The sequence below is a fragment of the Xiphophorus couchianus genome, chromosome 12 (genome assembly GCF_001444195.1).
Source record: "Xiphophorus couchianus chromosome 12, X_couchianus-1.0, whole genome shotgun sequence".
NCBI classification, from domain to species: domain Eukaryota; kingdom Metazoa; phylum Chordata; class Actinopteri; order Cyprinodontiformes; family Poeciliidae; genus Xiphophorus; species Xiphophorus couchianus.
In genome coordinates, this window is record NC_040239.1 from 13,844,274 (window position 1) to 13,860,806 (window position 16,533).

At 38.2% G+C, this 16,533-nt stretch overlaps 1 protein-coding gene across 6 annotated transcripts in view; it reads right to left on the reverse strand.

The window, feature by feature from the left end:
- The window catches only part of dmxl1 (Dmx like 1), a 60,011-nt gene that overhangs the window by 14,625 nt on the left and 28,853 nt on the right, over nt 1-16,533 (reverse strand). For 4 of the 6 annotated variants that reach the window (XM_028033794.1, XM_028033793.1, XM_028033795.1 and 1 more), the window contains exons 29-41: nt 13,828-14,603; nt 13,400-13,498; nt 12,917-13,084; nt 10,232-10,423; nt 9,517-9,593; nt 7,312-7,433; nt 5,118-5,375; nt 4,772-4,968; nt 4,534-4,682; nt 4,231-4,316; nt 3,893-4,094; nt 2,988-3,105; nt 2,579-2,641 (exon numbers count right to left, since the gene is read on the reverse strand). In XM_028033794.1, coding sequence (XP_027889595.1) covers nt 2,579-2,641; nt 2,988-3,105; nt 3,893-4,094; nt 4,231-4,316; nt 4,534-4,682; nt 4,772-4,968; nt 5,118-5,375; nt 7,312-7,433; nt 9,517-9,593; nt 10,232-10,423; nt 12,917-13,084; nt 13,400-13,498; nt 13,828-14,603 — 2,507 coding nt within the window. The remainder of the gene's footprint in view (nt 1-2,578; nt 2,642-2,987; nt 3,106-3,892; nt 4,095-4,230; nt 4,317-4,533; nt 4,683-4,771; nt 4,969-5,117; nt 5,376-7,311; nt 7,434-9,516; nt 9,594-10,231; nt 10,424-12,916; nt 13,085-13,399; nt 13,499-13,827; nt 14,604-16,533) is intronic. The other 2 variants (XM_028033797.1, XM_028033796.1) reach the window with 1 other exon arrangement.

Consider the following 16,533-nt stretch of genomic DNA (forward strand, 5'->3'; position numbering starts at 1 on the left):
TCCCTGCTCCATTTCCTTTAAACTATGGAACAGACATAACAGAGCTGAACAAATTATTTGTCAAGTTATGTTCAGCAGAATTTATCTGCAAAGCTAATCCTATAAATTATTTTTATTTCTATAGCATTTAAGAATCTCCCGCTTCTGTTTAACAGAAGAAAAATTTAATCAGGCCAAGCTATTGTTCATTAAGGCTCGATTACAGCGCTACAATGCAAAAAGTACTCACACTTCCTAATCTTTTTCACAGTATCACCAAAGCTTCAATGTGTTTAAATGGGAATTTACGCGACAGAGCAACAAAAAGTGGTGCAGGATTATAAAGTGAAAAGAAAAATGAAAACCAGAACCACCTATTACATCTCTACTAGTTTTGCATATCCAGAGACTGAGCATTAGGAGACAGATTGGATGGAGAGCACCAATAAAATACAAATGTCAAGTCTTCCTACTGATTTTCAATTGGATTTCGGCCTGGACTTTGACTAGGCCATTCTAGCCCATGAATTGTAGCTAGTAATGCATAGTATTAATCACTCCTTCCAGAACTATTGTTCTGGAAGGAGAACCTCATCTCAAGTCTTCTGCAGCATCTAACTTGTTTTCTTCCAGGATTGTTCCATCCACCTTCCCATGAAGTTGTACCAGTTGTACAGAAATCCCAATAGCATGATGCTACCACCACCATGCTTCACCAAAGAAATGATGTATTCAGGAAAATGTGCAATGCTTTTCATGCAAAATATGTTTTTTATTTAGGCAAAAAGTTCAGTTTTGGACTCATCTGGCATCAAAATAGTTAAACCTGATTACTGCCCTTTCTCTTGTCTGTTTATGTGGATGAGCATGTCTTTGTAGGATTGCAGTAGTGTCATACTACCTCTATTTTCAGTTGATAGATTGAACAGAGATGTTTAGAGCTTGGGATATTGTTTTGCAGCCTAATCTTGCTCTATACTTCTCCACAAACTTCTCCTTGACCGGTCTTTGTTCTCTGGTCTTTAAGCAAACCTTCACAGAACTCTAAAGTTTAAAGTGAGATTAAATTACACAAAGGTGGACAATATTAACTAAGTAGATGACTTCTGAGAGCAATTAATATATAATAGGGCATAAGAGTAAAGGTGGTTGTGCAAAAATGTATAAAACACTTCCAAGGTTTTTATGTACAGAAATTTTGAAACCTCATCTATCATTTTCACAATTATGCATAACTCTGTGTTGGTCAATTATTTAAATCCCAATTAAAAACAATAATGTTTTTGACTGAAACATGAACACAAAAAAGGTCAAGGGAGATGAAAGGCTCAGTAAGTAAATGCTGGCTAGTAGAGAGCAGAAGGGAAAAAGACCCTGGAGCGATGAGTGGTCCGGTGGAATGCGTACAGCTCTGCAGGCTCTTCTGTAGCTCTGCACATTGGACACAGAAGCTAGAACTTAATGCCCAAGTTACTCGAGTCGAGATTGAATTAAAGTCTTCTGCGCATTCAGTCAGGAGGAAAAGATTGTGCCGTTTTCTTTCAAGGAGTCAAACAAAACTTGACCTGCAGAAATCTAAATATGGTGTTTTGCCATTTTCTCTAGCACATAATCTCTGCAGGATGGAGATTCACTGCGACAGAGTTGAACCCATTAATGTGAAGCTGTTCAGCTTCATAGGGTGTCCTCCGAGAGACTGGGTTAATTAAAACTGAACCAAATGGGAGTACCTACAATGTGCCGGCTCTCATGGTGGAAGCCAGAAGATCTGTAAAGCATCAGTTTACAGACTTATCTTAAATTTATGCCATCAATATTGAGGCAGGTAAATGTAAGATTAATCTCAAACTCATGACAGCAACATTCAGAGTTCATAGTCCTAAAAATACATGTACTGTAATTCTGTCAGAATCATTTAAAATTGGATTAAAGAGGTCACATTTGCAAGTACTTTGAACACGTGTGCATATTGCCACTCCTGCTTGAACCATTCAAACTCTAAACCCATGACGTGCATTACATAAGGTGTTACATTTACAGAAGTGAACAGCAGCATGCCATACACATCTTAGTGTTAAAAGAATTACATAAAATGTTCTGTTCTGCAAGTCGCAAAGCTTGTGTGCTATATTTAGAAGCACTGTGCTTTGTAAAAGCCTGCTGATAAACATGGAGCCCCATCAGAAAAACTTTACAGCTGAAGACACTTTGATTTGCTTGACTTTTTTCTAATGAATCTGCATTTCAAAGCTGGACTTTGAAACGCAGAGAAGAGTTTTTTCTTAATTTTATTTTTACATTAATTATCACATCTCTCAGAACCTGTTGCAACACTGCTGTTTTTTATAAAGCGAAGGACCAGAAATGACCAAGATAATTTGCTAGTGACCAAATTCAGACAATTTTCAGCTTGACCTGCACTGGACCACAAAACGTTTGATCGGTGGACCTTTGGTTAAAGATTTTAAAGCAAGTATTTCATCTTGGGGAGTTTGGACCTAATAAAGTGTTGCAAAAAATTATGAGATTTGAAACCAAAGTCCATCTCACTCATCCCACTCCCATATAAAAAACAATCATTGATCAAAAGTAGCAGTACCTGACTGTTTCCTGCCTCCTCCACTTCTGAATATTTCATACTGTCAGTGTGGTCCTCAACCGACTTTAGTGATTGGGGGAGCAGCGAAAGGTAGACCAGCACAAACAAAACACACAACAACCAGTGATAAAACATGCAAATACACAAACTTTGATTTACTGCAATGTTATTAGTTCAGAGTAATTATTTGCATACAAAATGGAAGCGTCAACATGCTAATGAAGGCAATTATGATACATGTGGATTGCATGCAGCACCCAAAAAGCACAAAGGCATTAACAGGGATTTAATTATGCTATCTGACCGGGGATTCATGCAGATGCACTGTGGTAAATGGTAAATATGACACTTAGTGAGGGTTAATATAGCGTGTCTCATGCAGCAGGTTGGTTGACTAAATGTGACGCACCTGATTTGTGCCTGGTTTCTTGGTGAAGATGTTCCTAATGAAAGTCTCCTGCACCTCTTCCTGTTTCACCAAGTACTGCCATAAACGCTTCACCGGCAGTACTGAGTGGTGGTTATTTCTGGGAAAAATAAAAAGAGTATTAGAGTAAAACATATACATTCTTTTGAGTGATGATTAATTAGTAGCACAAAGCTAATACAAAGAAAATCACATTTTAAAAACTCTGTCAAAATACAGCTTACAAAGATGAGGAGAAAAGGGAAAAAATAATAGCAACAGCAAATAAAACGAATCAAGAAATATTTTATATTTTAAAAAATTCCCTAAAACAATAGCACACTCTCATCCTCTGTCTTCACCTCCCAATTGCCTGTGAACACCCTAAAAACAATGAAGCCCTTCAACAACGGACAAATCATCTGGCAAATTAATAAGCAGGGGAGACCAAACATCAAGAATTGAATCCTCATTTCCTCCGCAGAAACGCTTTCATGAGGAATAACTCTAAAACATTTCAGTTTACCACAAACTACCAGTAGGAAGTTTATAGCCAGAATATATTTCAGAGCCACCAGCAATAGCTTATCATATAGTTTACCCTGTAAATAAGTCAATGATATTCACCTTTTCCAGAAATAGAGGGAAAGTATAGATTTTTTGAATCTTATACGTGCTACATATGGGTGGGGTTCGTGTGGTTTTCTACACAGTTCAAACTCCAAAGAGATAAAAGATAAAGGAAACAATACTTCAGGGGAAACGTCTTGTTTCAGAGTCAATTCTGCTAATTTTTAAAAGCTTTAATCAACTCAGATTTAATCAACTCAGATTTCTCTGCCTTTAAAAGAAAAAAAAAAAAAAAAGAGAGATTGATCATTTTAGTTCAACCTATAAAGCGATGGTACCTGAAGGGAGTGTTGGATGGCTCAAACAGGGCTTTGTGTCTGAGAAGGGCGGGGCCAGGAGTTAGGATCTCATCGTGAAGGTGAGTGGAGATGTACTTGGGCGGAGGGCCGCCGAACAGCTCCAGCCGCTTTTGCAGCACCTGCTCCCATCGCTGCAGCGTCTTCAGCACAGCGTGACACAGAGGCGAGGCCACAGGCAAATCTGTGTTTAAAAAAAGCAGCCGCACACAAAGGAGGAGGCAACAAGATTAGCTGAGTGAGGCAGAATGAAGTAGGGCAGCACTCATCTCCATCCTGGATATTATTTGTTTTAGCATACAGAGTATTTTAGCACTTACCTAACAAATCATATCCTGCCATCGGGTAAAAAGACTTGAGGTTGACCAACACCAGTTGTACCATGGCCAGGCGCATCAAACACCAGCTTAAAAAGAAAAGAAGTCATGACAAATCAGATTATGATGGGGGGACGTCATGCGGTGTTCAAGCTGAATGTGGAGCAGCAATTCAAGGAAGCTCCAATGGAAACAACTGAAAGGAGAAACACGAGGCTCGGTGAACACATTCAGGATTAATCTAAGTGTCTGGTTTTGAGGGGGAAGATGAGTCACAGTACACAGAGTATGTATAAATTATGTCACCTGTATGAATTATGGTTTGAATGCTCTTTCGCTGGCAGGTTGGGCTCAAACACATCTTCAAATTCAAGGTCTTCATCATCTTCATCCTGGCTGTCCTGGCTCTCCTCTGAGTCATACTCAACTCTGTTTTGTGACAGTGGCAGCTCAGGCTGAGAGGCAGAAGGACAGATGCAACAAGGAATCAGTTGAAGGAGCAAGCAGAGCCATGAGTTTTTGCTCATTGTTGTCTGTGCTGTACCTTGGCAATGAAATAATCCCAAATACTGAGATCTGGAGGAACAAAATCCTCTTTAAAAATGGAAGTCGCTTCCTGTTCCACTACGATCTTAGGACTGGAAGGTCCTTCACGGTCGATTCCAGACTCTTCCCTGGATCCACTGCGGGATGACAGAATCCTGAATCGTCGTGGTTTCCGGTCCAACCCACTTGGGGAGGCTGATCAAAAAAAAAAAAAGAAGAGATAAGTTAAACATGTTTCAACCAATCCAAAAAACAAACAAACAAACAAACAATAGTAAGCCACGCATAATTTGTTTTGGAGAAGCTACGTTTCATTTATGCCAAAAAAAGTGCAAAACAATCACTTGGAGGCGGAGTTCTTGCTGGACTGCTGGCTTTATCCATGACAGGGACACGGGCGCCTCCTCCAAACACAGTCATCCAAAGCTTGCAGTTGAGTGGGTGAGCCACGATGCGAAACAGCTCGTTGCTGGAGTGTGTGGCCATGCCGTGAACAAACAGACTCAGGAAGACTGCTGTCAAGATCTCACAGAGCAGCACAGCGAGGCCTGGCTGGGTCTCCTCACCTGCAGAGCTCAGCAGGCGAATAAGAGAGGGGATACCTGGAGAAACAAAAAATTAGAAAAATTGCAAAGCGATGAAAACTTAAGCATTTTTGTGTCTAAAAACTTTAAGCAACAGCACAGAATCTTTTAGATTTTAAATTACTTTTGATAGGACATGTTGATAAAAGCAGGATTAATTTTTAAAGAAACAGTATCCATGTCATAATTATAGATTTTTCTAACGATACCCCTCTCAATCAATGAAACATTTCAAGGCATTATACTAGTCAAACCTTTTTATAACAGTCAACCTTTTTTTTTTTTTTTACATGTTTCCACTTCTATTTAGATAGTCTTAACTGATGACCACTACATATTTGAGGCTGGATGCCACCATCCTAATCTTCTGCTCCATCCTGAAGGAAATGCATCAGTAATATAGAATAGTAACAAGAAAGGCCTTAAATACAATAAATTGCACCAAGGACAAATATATCCATGTTAAACATGTGATTTAAAAAAGGGACGCTCTAGTAAAAGTTTTTATGTTAGTAATATTGTGTGTTTTAATCAGAAAGGCTTTAGATCTCAAGAGTGGATCAACGTGTGAGAACAAAATAGGCTTTTAAAATTACTATAAATGGTTGTTCCCAACACATAAAATAAGGATAGTGTATGTCATTAAAACATTAACAGGAAGCTATTACTGGCTTCTCTTAAGCTGAAACATTTCTTAATACCGCCGAGGATTTTCTGCTGTATGTTACTAAATTATCACCACCAAACATCTATAAATAAAAACAAACAGACAGCAGACACATCCCAAGCCAGAGAGACTGAATAAAAAATTTATGTATAAATGATTCCACCTCAAAGACAACATTTAAATCTAAATAAAATCCAAATGGAGATCAGAAGGGCTGATATCAGTGCAGTCAACTGCCACGCAATGAATTATTAAAAAGACGGACAGCAGCAAAGAAAGATCTCTAATAATTAATGCAACAATAAAACATCTGCACTGACGGCCTGCAGTGTCTGATGAGAATAAACATTTCTGTTAAAATGCTGCTTGGTTTACTCTAAATTCTCCTTTCCACTTGCAGAGTAAGCAAAATCTAATGTTTTCATAACATCCTTTAAGTTTTGCTTTAATTACGTCACAACCATAATGTTCATTGTTCATATGGGGAAAGAAAATATTGACGGCGCTAATAATTCACTTTGCTCTGTCCATCATTATATCTGCTGGAATGCATCAAATTACTGTGTTAGAGTTCAGTGTTTCCACTTCAAATAAAAAGACTGAGAAAAAAAGATACTGAAACTTTAAACATCTACTCAGTGGAAGAGAAATGTTTATTGCTGTATTCTCTACAATCACATTAAAATCACAGCCAAAAGCTAAAGTTTAAATGGCAAGTCAAAAAACTTATAAACATTGATTGATGAACTCTGGATTCAATTGGCCTTTACATTGGTTTCCAAAGCAGATGTGCAACTTTAAAATACATTTTAAAAACAATAACAGTCTTTAGAGTCCCTGTTGTGCATTTATCTGTATTTGGTGATATGTCTGCTACAAGTTTAGTGAAATTAAAGCTAACACAGACTAAACATTTAGAAGCAACTTAAAGTTTAAGAATTTTGGGGTGTAATTTCTGATTTAGTTATATTATTAATATGTGCCATTTTCCTTTATTCAGCTTTAGACCTTAATGTCACTAAACCATAGCTAAATAAAAGACAAGCCAGAAAAACTTAAATGTCTCAAATTTATAGTAAAATTGCATTCTGATAGGTAATCCCATTTATTTTCTTACAAAGTACACCATTAAGCTAAGATCTTTTTGTACAGATTTGAGAAGTGTATGCAACGTAATGCCACACAAGGAGAGAAATAGTTTTGTTTTTTTTTAAATCGCTGAAAAAACCCCCCAAAACTTAAAATATTCCTTTAAACCGAGCCAAAAGTTGAATCTGTGGGACTTACCAGGCCACTGAGCAGGAGAAGTATTTGGCTGAACAGCCTCACCCAAGCTGACGGTTTTCACTGCCTGCTTCTGAGACAGTAAAACACTCTGATACACAGTCCCGGTGAAATGGTTCACATGGCTGTCAGGGGAGCAGAAAAAAAAAAAGAAATGGACCAATTCAAGATAAAACTTCCAAAGTAACATTTGTGTTTTATGCATAATGATTAACTGAAAGGTAAACTTTGAGGAAAAAAATGCATAAGAATACACAGATACTCATGCACACAAGATTTACAATGCCGTAAATTAATTAATTTACAATTAATCAAAAATTAGATTTTAGTTTTTTAAATGAGTTTGTCAAAAACGGTCCTTCATTACAGTGGAGAAATGCAAACAGCTTGGGCTTACTAAGAATATTTTTAAATTTCTGTGTAGTTTGCCAGTTTGTTAGGTCTCTAAGCAATAGATCACAGACAATCTTTCTCCTGACTTCTTCTTCCTCACTGGATAAATGACAATATAAATCTACATTCTATTAACTCTAATTGAAGCTGCAGGACTGAGGCAATATTATTTTTGTTCATGATCACTGAGTTATGCATTGAAGCAAGGAAAAAAATCAAGCTGCTTTGGACTGCTTCTCAATTTCGAAGACTGAAAACAAATGAACTTTTATCAGTTACGATCGCAAACACAACTGAATAAAAATGATGACACATGGCATTTAAATGTGACATAACTTGCCTAATTTGAGACCTACTTACAGCTAAATAAGTAAGGGGAGAGAACTTTAATAGTAAGAAGGAAAAGAGCTCTTCTCCATAAGACATGACACACCTAATTCATTTCTATTGTTGTAGTACTGTGACTTTAAGCTCCAGCCTGGTAAAGCATTCATGCAACTGTAAACATGGAGGATTCTGACAAAACCATGACAGCAGCGCACAAAGCAGCACAGCTTTAAGCCAAACGGGCTATTTTAAAAATGGCTTCCCACGCATTGGAATTCATCTTGAGTTTAAATCCGACTCCATTGTCAACCTGATTGGAAGCTTTGGTACATCAGACTCTTAAATAAACAATGCTGCCCCCCATGTGTAAGAACCAAAAAACATAATTAAGCATTTACAATAAGAATAACAAGCATCCTTAAGAGTTTTCATAATTTATACTCCACATTATCAAAACAGACAAGTGCCCGTCATACTTCTGCATCTCTTTATCCGTTTTAGTTCACTTTACAGCAGCTTTTTGCAAAACCTCAGTAAAAAATACTTACCAGTTATATATGCAGTCTTTGACTTCAACTGAAAGTGTGTATTATCCTTCCATTATGCAACACATCCTTCTTACCAGCAGCCGTGTCGCTGCCTTATTAATTATTATTCAGCACCAACAGCCCTTGAAATCATTCAGTTCATACACCGTGGATGAACTGACACAAATGTTCTGGCTCGAATATTGACAGTCGGGTTACTTGTGACGAGGTAGTAATTTGGATTTATAGTGAAGGTTAATCACACTGGAAGTGAGAAACGTGTTGAAAGAATCACCTGGAGACCAATAAGGGATTAAAGCAATGGGAGCAGGCAGGACACTAGCCTGGAGCTAACACTTCCTCAACCTTGGTTGCATGAAGTAGAGTTTGCACAGTTTTATGTAGAACTCTGGAGAAAAGATCCAAAGTATTGTATTGTGTAGGATTAAAATGCTTGTGTTTAAAAATTCTGATAGGAGGATCTGTCAGTACAGATCATTTCAGCAAATTAATATTGACAGCGATGATCGCCATGGTAACAGAAAATACATGAAGGCAGCAACCTCTCCCATGCTGTATATGTGAGAAAGCAGTGGTGAAATCAAAGACAGAGAGGTCCAGCTGTGTGAAGCAGGATTAACACTCAGGCGATGTTGTTCTTTTCAAAGCATGTGATGCAACTGTGCTGTCATATGTTGTTCATGAGGCTCAGGCCAGATTACATCAGCTTTCACAGATTTGCTTTTCTACAAAACCTGTAATAGTTTTATATATACACTTTAAAACAGGTAAAGTCAATTATAGCTGATGTTAAACCACTGCGAAATTAAAGAAATAGTATATACATTTAATTTGATCATAGAAGTTGCCATTTTACATTTGTCTAAAATACATTAAATAGAGAGAGAGAAATACAGAGTTATAGATTATAATAAAAGAGAAAATATTCTGCCACACTCACCTGTATTTGTGTCCGTCACAAAGACATTGATAAATACATGCAGACAAGGAAGCAGCCAAGGTATGCATCACATAGATCTGAAAAGGGGGGAAGATGCACAAGGGTAAAAAAAATTTCTGTTCAGGTAAATATTGTGTTTTTAATTAAAATTATATTCATTGACAAACATAAAGCGTAATAGTAACAATAAAAATATTACTTCAACTAAATGTTAGCTTTAGGGCTGCACCGTTGTACCGGCACCAATTTCCTTAATTTTGGAAGATCTGTGATTGGCCGATAGTTGCATGTGAAGCCAATCTTATCCCCTGATCTAATCCACTTTGGCAAAGGTTTAAAAAACAAAAACAAAATCTGCCACTGTCCTTTTCTGCTCTGCAATAAGAAAGGTATGACTGGCAGACCAGCCCACCATGTCTGCAGTTAACAATAGTCACCCCACTGTTACCAACTCAGCCACTTTCTTGCTATATTTAGCGATATTCCAGACAAAAAAACTGATATTGGCTAAAATCAGAATCAGCAGGTCAGGCTTTTTAGAGATCGGTAATCAGAAAAAATCTGTGCACCCTTATTAGTTTTGTGCTCTACTTTACAAATGGACCAACTGTTTTCAGCCATTTAGAGACACCGATGCAAATTAGATTTCTTCAGTTTTCACATTTGAAGACCTTCAGTGGCACAGTATTGAATGAGGAAGAATAAACTGCCATACCTCGTTGTTAACGACATCCGGATGTGGAGGAGAGTCGAGTGCATTGATGGTATGCAGGATGTCGTGGGTCAGATTGGTCAGATAGACAATGGGGTTGGCCACCACCGTCTTTACACTGACCGTACAGGCCGTGAGCAGCGGGATAGAGGTAGGCTGGGAATCCACTGCCACCACAGACTTGAGGGAGTCATCCTGCAGACAGAGGGGATGCATCCAAATGTGCCTTTAAGAACACTGTGTGCACATTTATCATAAAGCAGACTATACAGGAAAACCCTGTGTCCAAAGGGACACAATTGTCTAATGTGTCCTCTGCACGACATATAGCTCGTGTCCATACCGCTTGAACTTTTCAACCACAAATGTATTTAAAGTATTCTAATGAAACTTTCAGATCAACATGAAGTAGCAAATAATTGTGAAGTGGAAGGTATAGGACAAATGGTTTCAGGCATCACAAGGTCCAACTAAAGTAATTTAAAGTCTTCTATCAAATTTCTCAATTTTTTAGAAGGCTACACATAAGAAACTCTCACAAAGAGAACAAAAGACTGTGGGCAACATCTTTAAACCTTCAAAACAGCAGCCTTTCCTCAGCAATGAAGTAAATCAAGTCAAGATGAGCTAACTGCTGGAAATGTCACACATAATTTCCACAAGTATCTGTCTATGTGTGTGTGATTGACAGTTAAAGAGAAAAGAAGAAAACACTGGCAGTAGAGAGGTGTGTGATTCTGGTGTGTACTATATTTCTAAACATGACTTTCTGCGTATAAAAATACCAGGAAGACTCATTTTCTTCACCCTCGATGAATCACACTCAGTTCTCACTAACCTACTTAACAGGAACTCTTCACACCGTTTGAAGTAAACACAAAGGAGGAACATGAACATTTTCTCAACAACGAGGAAATTTGACAACTAAGGGACCCAAGCTGGGGGATCAGAAATTTATTTTCTTTCAAAATCAAAGCAGAAGAGCAAGAAGTACTCCCTGTGCCCATTGACTGTGCTACAAACACAGCTCCCATGTCGTCTCATTGGGTTGTTTACTACCTACCCCGCGTTTTACTTGTCAGTCTTAAAGCAGGAGGTGTTTGGACACTTACAGCAAGTCCTGTCAGCTCATTGCTGGAGGTGTACAAACAATCACCTCAACAGGATGTAGTAAGTAGGTACAAATATGTGTCTAAATTATGGAAAAATTGTCAAAACAATTTATTATTTTTAGACAGCTTCGTAAATGTGCTTTAAAAATACATCAGTGCTAATCTGCTCATTAGTTAGCAAAGATATGTAATCAGTTGCGGGGTGACAAACAAACTGTAAAAGCAGTTAAACAAATGCCTGCAAGAGTTAATCAGGTCAGTTTAAAAATTTTCTACTCCGTTTATTATTTAGAAAGATGAAGAAAGAAAATTTTACTTTATAAGTTTTGATTATGTCATATTCATCAGACAAGTTGTCAGTGTTTAACCTAGTTTGACTTACTGTCTATGTGATTAGACTTGTGAGTGACACTCAACATCTAGTAACAGTAACTTTCTTGGCTGAGGGGTGTTATTGCAACAAGCTTTTTCATTTCTCTTATGAGAAAAGCCGACTCTGGATTCCTGCCCACCTCCACTTGCCTTCCCCTCTTTTACTTTACCCTCTGCAAAGAGTCAGAAGGAAAAAGAAAAGAGGGAAAAAATATCTGTAGATGGAGAAAGGAAGAAATAGGAGGGGAGAAAAGGCAAAGAACAAACAGTAGAGCAGGAAATAAATCAATGGGTGCTAAGAAAAACTGAAAACATTAAATAAATACAGGGTATTAAAAAATTTGAAAAAAAAAAAAAAAAGAGTAAGATTGGAAATAAAATGGAAAATTAAATATTGCCCATGTTACATTTAAGCAGTTGAAAATGACAAATATTAATTTGGCACACTGTATAATGGAATAGGATGGGAACAATCTTATTCATTTTTTGGATTCAATATTTGGCATTAAAATTACAATTTATTTAGATTGATTGCAAATTTTGGCAGGTTGTGAACTCTACAATTATGCATGTTGCAGCTCTCTGTACAAAAAAACTCAATGACTTCTGTCTTTTCATACAACCGATAAGCTGATGAAAACGCTGATAGTGTTTTCTCCTCCACAGTAAGGCTAAAATTGATTATGGAGGTGCAGAAACACCCATATTCATAAGGAAATTCTGTAAAAATACTGAGGTGTAAGTAGCATTGTTAAAATCAAAACCGGGAAACAAATGCCTTGTGTCTACCAAGAAAACCAAACTGAAAAAAAAAAGAATATAGAAAGCAGGTGGATTTTCTCATCCTCACATTCACATACAAAATAGGTTATGGTAAATGGACTGAACTTATATAGCGCTTTTCCAGTCATTTTGACCACTCAAAGCGCTTTATACTAGAGTCACATTCACCCAGTCGCACTCACAAACACACACGCAGATCGGTAGGCAATTTGGGGTTAAGTGCCTTGCCCACAGGCACATCCATATGTGGCAAGAGGAAGCTGGAATCGAACCTACAATCTTCAGATCGCAAGACGACTACTCTACCAAAGAGCTACAGTCGCCCCAGTTATGTTGGAATAGCTGCAGCTACAATTCAAAACACTGCCAAACCCTGCCCAGAAGTAGTCTGTTGGTTTGCATCTGTGCATCTTTTATTTACCTGATGAGACTCTTGAAGCAGTAATATGAGCTCCATGCGTACAGAAGCCAGTCCTCCACCATGGGAGCCGTGCAAGCTGCAGTAGCTCAGAAACATCCTCAGTAACGGCTGGTTGCTCTGGAGCCAGAGCCTCCTGCTCTTCTGGCCTTCATTGTGGGGGCTGCCAAGCTGAAAAACATCTTTGCTTTAGTAGTTTTTGGAAGAAATTATTTAGCACTCTGTATATACATGTCACTATGTCTATATTTGCAATTTTTCAAACTGAATGAGAGAAAAACATGTTTATAAACAAAGTAAGGCAATTTGTTCCTTGGGATATAACCAACTATTGATTTTTTATGTGATTGCCTGACTTGCACAAGCTTGCAGCGGTAAAAGCAATCAATAGTTGGAAAAAAGAACCAGAAAATCATGTCAGTAAATAGACATAGAGTAGTTGTCTTCATTTAATATCACCGCAAGGAGCCAGCAATCACCACCCACCTGTTCCTCCTCCACCAGGCCAGAAACAGGGCCATCACCCGAGACGGACAGTTCTGGTAAGGAAGGCTTATAGCTGCAAACATGCTGGTGAGCCACAACCTGAGGGGTAAAGGAAAAATAAGAAATTTATTCTCAAATTCAACTCATCAGGAGTGAGTTTATTATTTATGCATGACAGACAGAGCAAAGCATTTTACCAAAACATCAAAACATTGTCTGTTGTTCACATGAGAGGAAAGCAGTGGTGTTTCAACTAAAGTGATGTTTATACAAACTGACAGAGATAAAAATGCTGAAACAATGACAGGAACAGAAGAAGAAATGATTGGGAGTTATGCAACTTCCAACTTAAATTTACAAAAGGTTAATTCCACAATGGAGAGGAACGCTACAACTTTTTGGAGGAATGTGGAATTGTGCGTTTGTACCTCTCTCTCCAACCACTGACAGAGCTGGTACCGCAGCTTCCCTCCATCCAGTTCGTATCCCGTCGACAGAGTCCGAAGCTCGTTGCTCATGATCTTCAAGCAGGCGGTGAACTTAAGATGGGCCAAAAAGATGTCTTCAGATGGAGCAATGAAGTCATCGCCGTCTTCATTTTCCTCGCTTTTTACCGTTTCTGCTATAGTCAACATGGAGTCCTGTCGGTCCTGAAACACACTGTTGTCTGTTTTTATATTGTTTTCCGGAACGTTCTCTTCGTCTTCGTCCTCTTCATCTTTGTCGCTGTCCCACTTCAGCTCCAGATGCTCAGCTGGTAGCGTCATCGACGGCTGGCTCCAATCAAAACTCAACACCGAATCGGACCTGCTGTTGCTGTTTCCATCCGACTGGTAGCCGTTCAGACCCGGCGGAGACCAGTCGGGTTCCGATGCCGGCCCATTCCTGCTCCCGACACTCAGTTCATTCGGAATGTCTTTTACTCCGTGTTGGGAAACTTTGGAGTGCTTGTGAACTTTGGGCATTTTGGAAAGGACTTCCAGTGCTAACATGGGGCATCCGGTGTGGAGGTGTGCGTATGCAGTCGTGAAGAAGAGTCTCCTCTCATCCAGGCTGATGGTGTCGGCCCTGCGGACTTCTGTGGTCAGAGCAACTTTAGCTTTGTCTGAAGAGCTGAAATGGCGGCGAAGGAGCAGCGGGTGTGTGCGGAGGTAGATGTAAAAGTTGAAAACCTCAGGGTTACTTGCAGACATGGTTGAGGAACCTGGAACAGATGCAAGGGGACAAAGAAACTGTCAAATCTAAATCCAGAAGTCCTACAGACCCCCAAAATACAAGCTGTTTACACTGCCATGTTTAAGCATTTAAACTATCTAATTTTAATTTCTGTTTCATCATGTTATGTTGTCAAACTTCAGTGTATTCTAATCAGATTTTATACATTTTTTTTGCATGTCTCAAACTATTTATCTTTGAAAAATATCCAGTCAGAATGGACTGAGAGCATCTGTGAACATCATACCACAGATTCTCATTTCGGTTACGGCTTAGACTGGGCCATTCCAGCAAATTGATATGCTTTCATCTAGACCATGGATGTCCAGCTAAAGTCTTGCAGGTTTTCAAGTGTGTGATGGTTGAATTAATTCCTCAAAAAGTAACACAGCTCTGCAGAGGCCTAATAATGAACCATCTTTGAAACATTTACCATGTCCTCTGCGTGTTTTGAGACAAACTATACCTCTTTTGGCTTTTCTTTCAAAAAAAGCTTTTCTTATTTCCACTCTAACATAAAGGCCAGATTTATGGAATGGACTTAATCATTGTCCTGTTGACAGATTGTTTGAGCTTTGGATTTTTGCAACTCCTTGAAAGATTACCATTAGCCTCTTCTCTGATTAATGTTAGTCCTGTGTCGCCAATGCTTGGGGTATTTTATAACCTATACTAATTTTGATTAGGGGCATCAGCAAAATGTGAAAATGCATGTCATATATTTTTACCTCAACTTCAAAATTACGTTTTGCAATGAGTTGGTGTTCTGAATAAATTCCAAATAAAAATACACTGACAAAACCTAATGTTTAAGGGATATGAGGCTTTAACAAGTCACTGTAACCAGATCAGAGCTCAACCACCTCGACTGTCTCCATTGGGATTCTAAATATATGAAGCAGCAGCAGAAGTTGCTCACTGATTAACTATACATTACGGTTACTGAAATGTGAAAAGAAGAGCAAGAAGTTAAGGGAAAGAAATAGCTTAAGGGCAGGAAGGTGAGGAATCAAATTTCCTTATCCACGTAAATATTAAAAAATTCAGAGATAGAGAGAGAGCATCTAAGTTTAAAGAGCCAGAGTATTTTTTAAATTTACAGGAGCCAGTATTATGTTTTCTGTAAGCATACCAGCTGTGGTTCGAGGACATCATTTATGGAAAACATGTTAGCATACGGAGGATTAATCTGGGACTGGTTTGGCTTTTAAGTAAAAAAAAAAAAAAAAAAGGTTCACACTGAGTTCAGGTCTTCATTTATTGTTAAAGGGGGAGTTCAGATTTTTCACGGCAGAGCTCATATTCGTAACTATGCTCATTTAGCAAATTCTGACAAATATCTGTTACATGCTCAGACTAAAGATACTTTTACGGTTCCTGGGTTACCACTAGCACAATTAGATTATTTCAGAAAACATTTTAATGTTAAAAGACAAACATTACAAACTAAAGAATACTGACTGGATATTCAACTCTTGTGTGGTGCAATGAATCAAATGAATGTAGGACTGTCCCAGGACTGGTTTTAATATTCAGCAGCAGAAGTCCCAGCCCAATACCCAATTAAAATTAATTAAAACTCAGTAGCTTTAAAGTGGTGTGAAATAAACAACATTTCATCAGCATCGGTATTGGACAGTATTTAACTCATTCACCAGAGACTTTGTGTTTCAACATGAAGATCTAGAGGAAGGTAATGCTTATAAAATACTGTATATTCGATTTGACATATGCAGATATACACTTTAATTAAATCATGTTTTGCGCCTATGGACAACATTTTCATCCACAGCAGTTGGCTGAAGTGTTAGGCTAAAGTTTTCATGACTAAGTTTGGCTTCAATTGATTATGTGAATACAAAACATTCAGAAAAAACTTCTCAAATTTAACACTTCACTTTGAACAAAAAAATGAATTT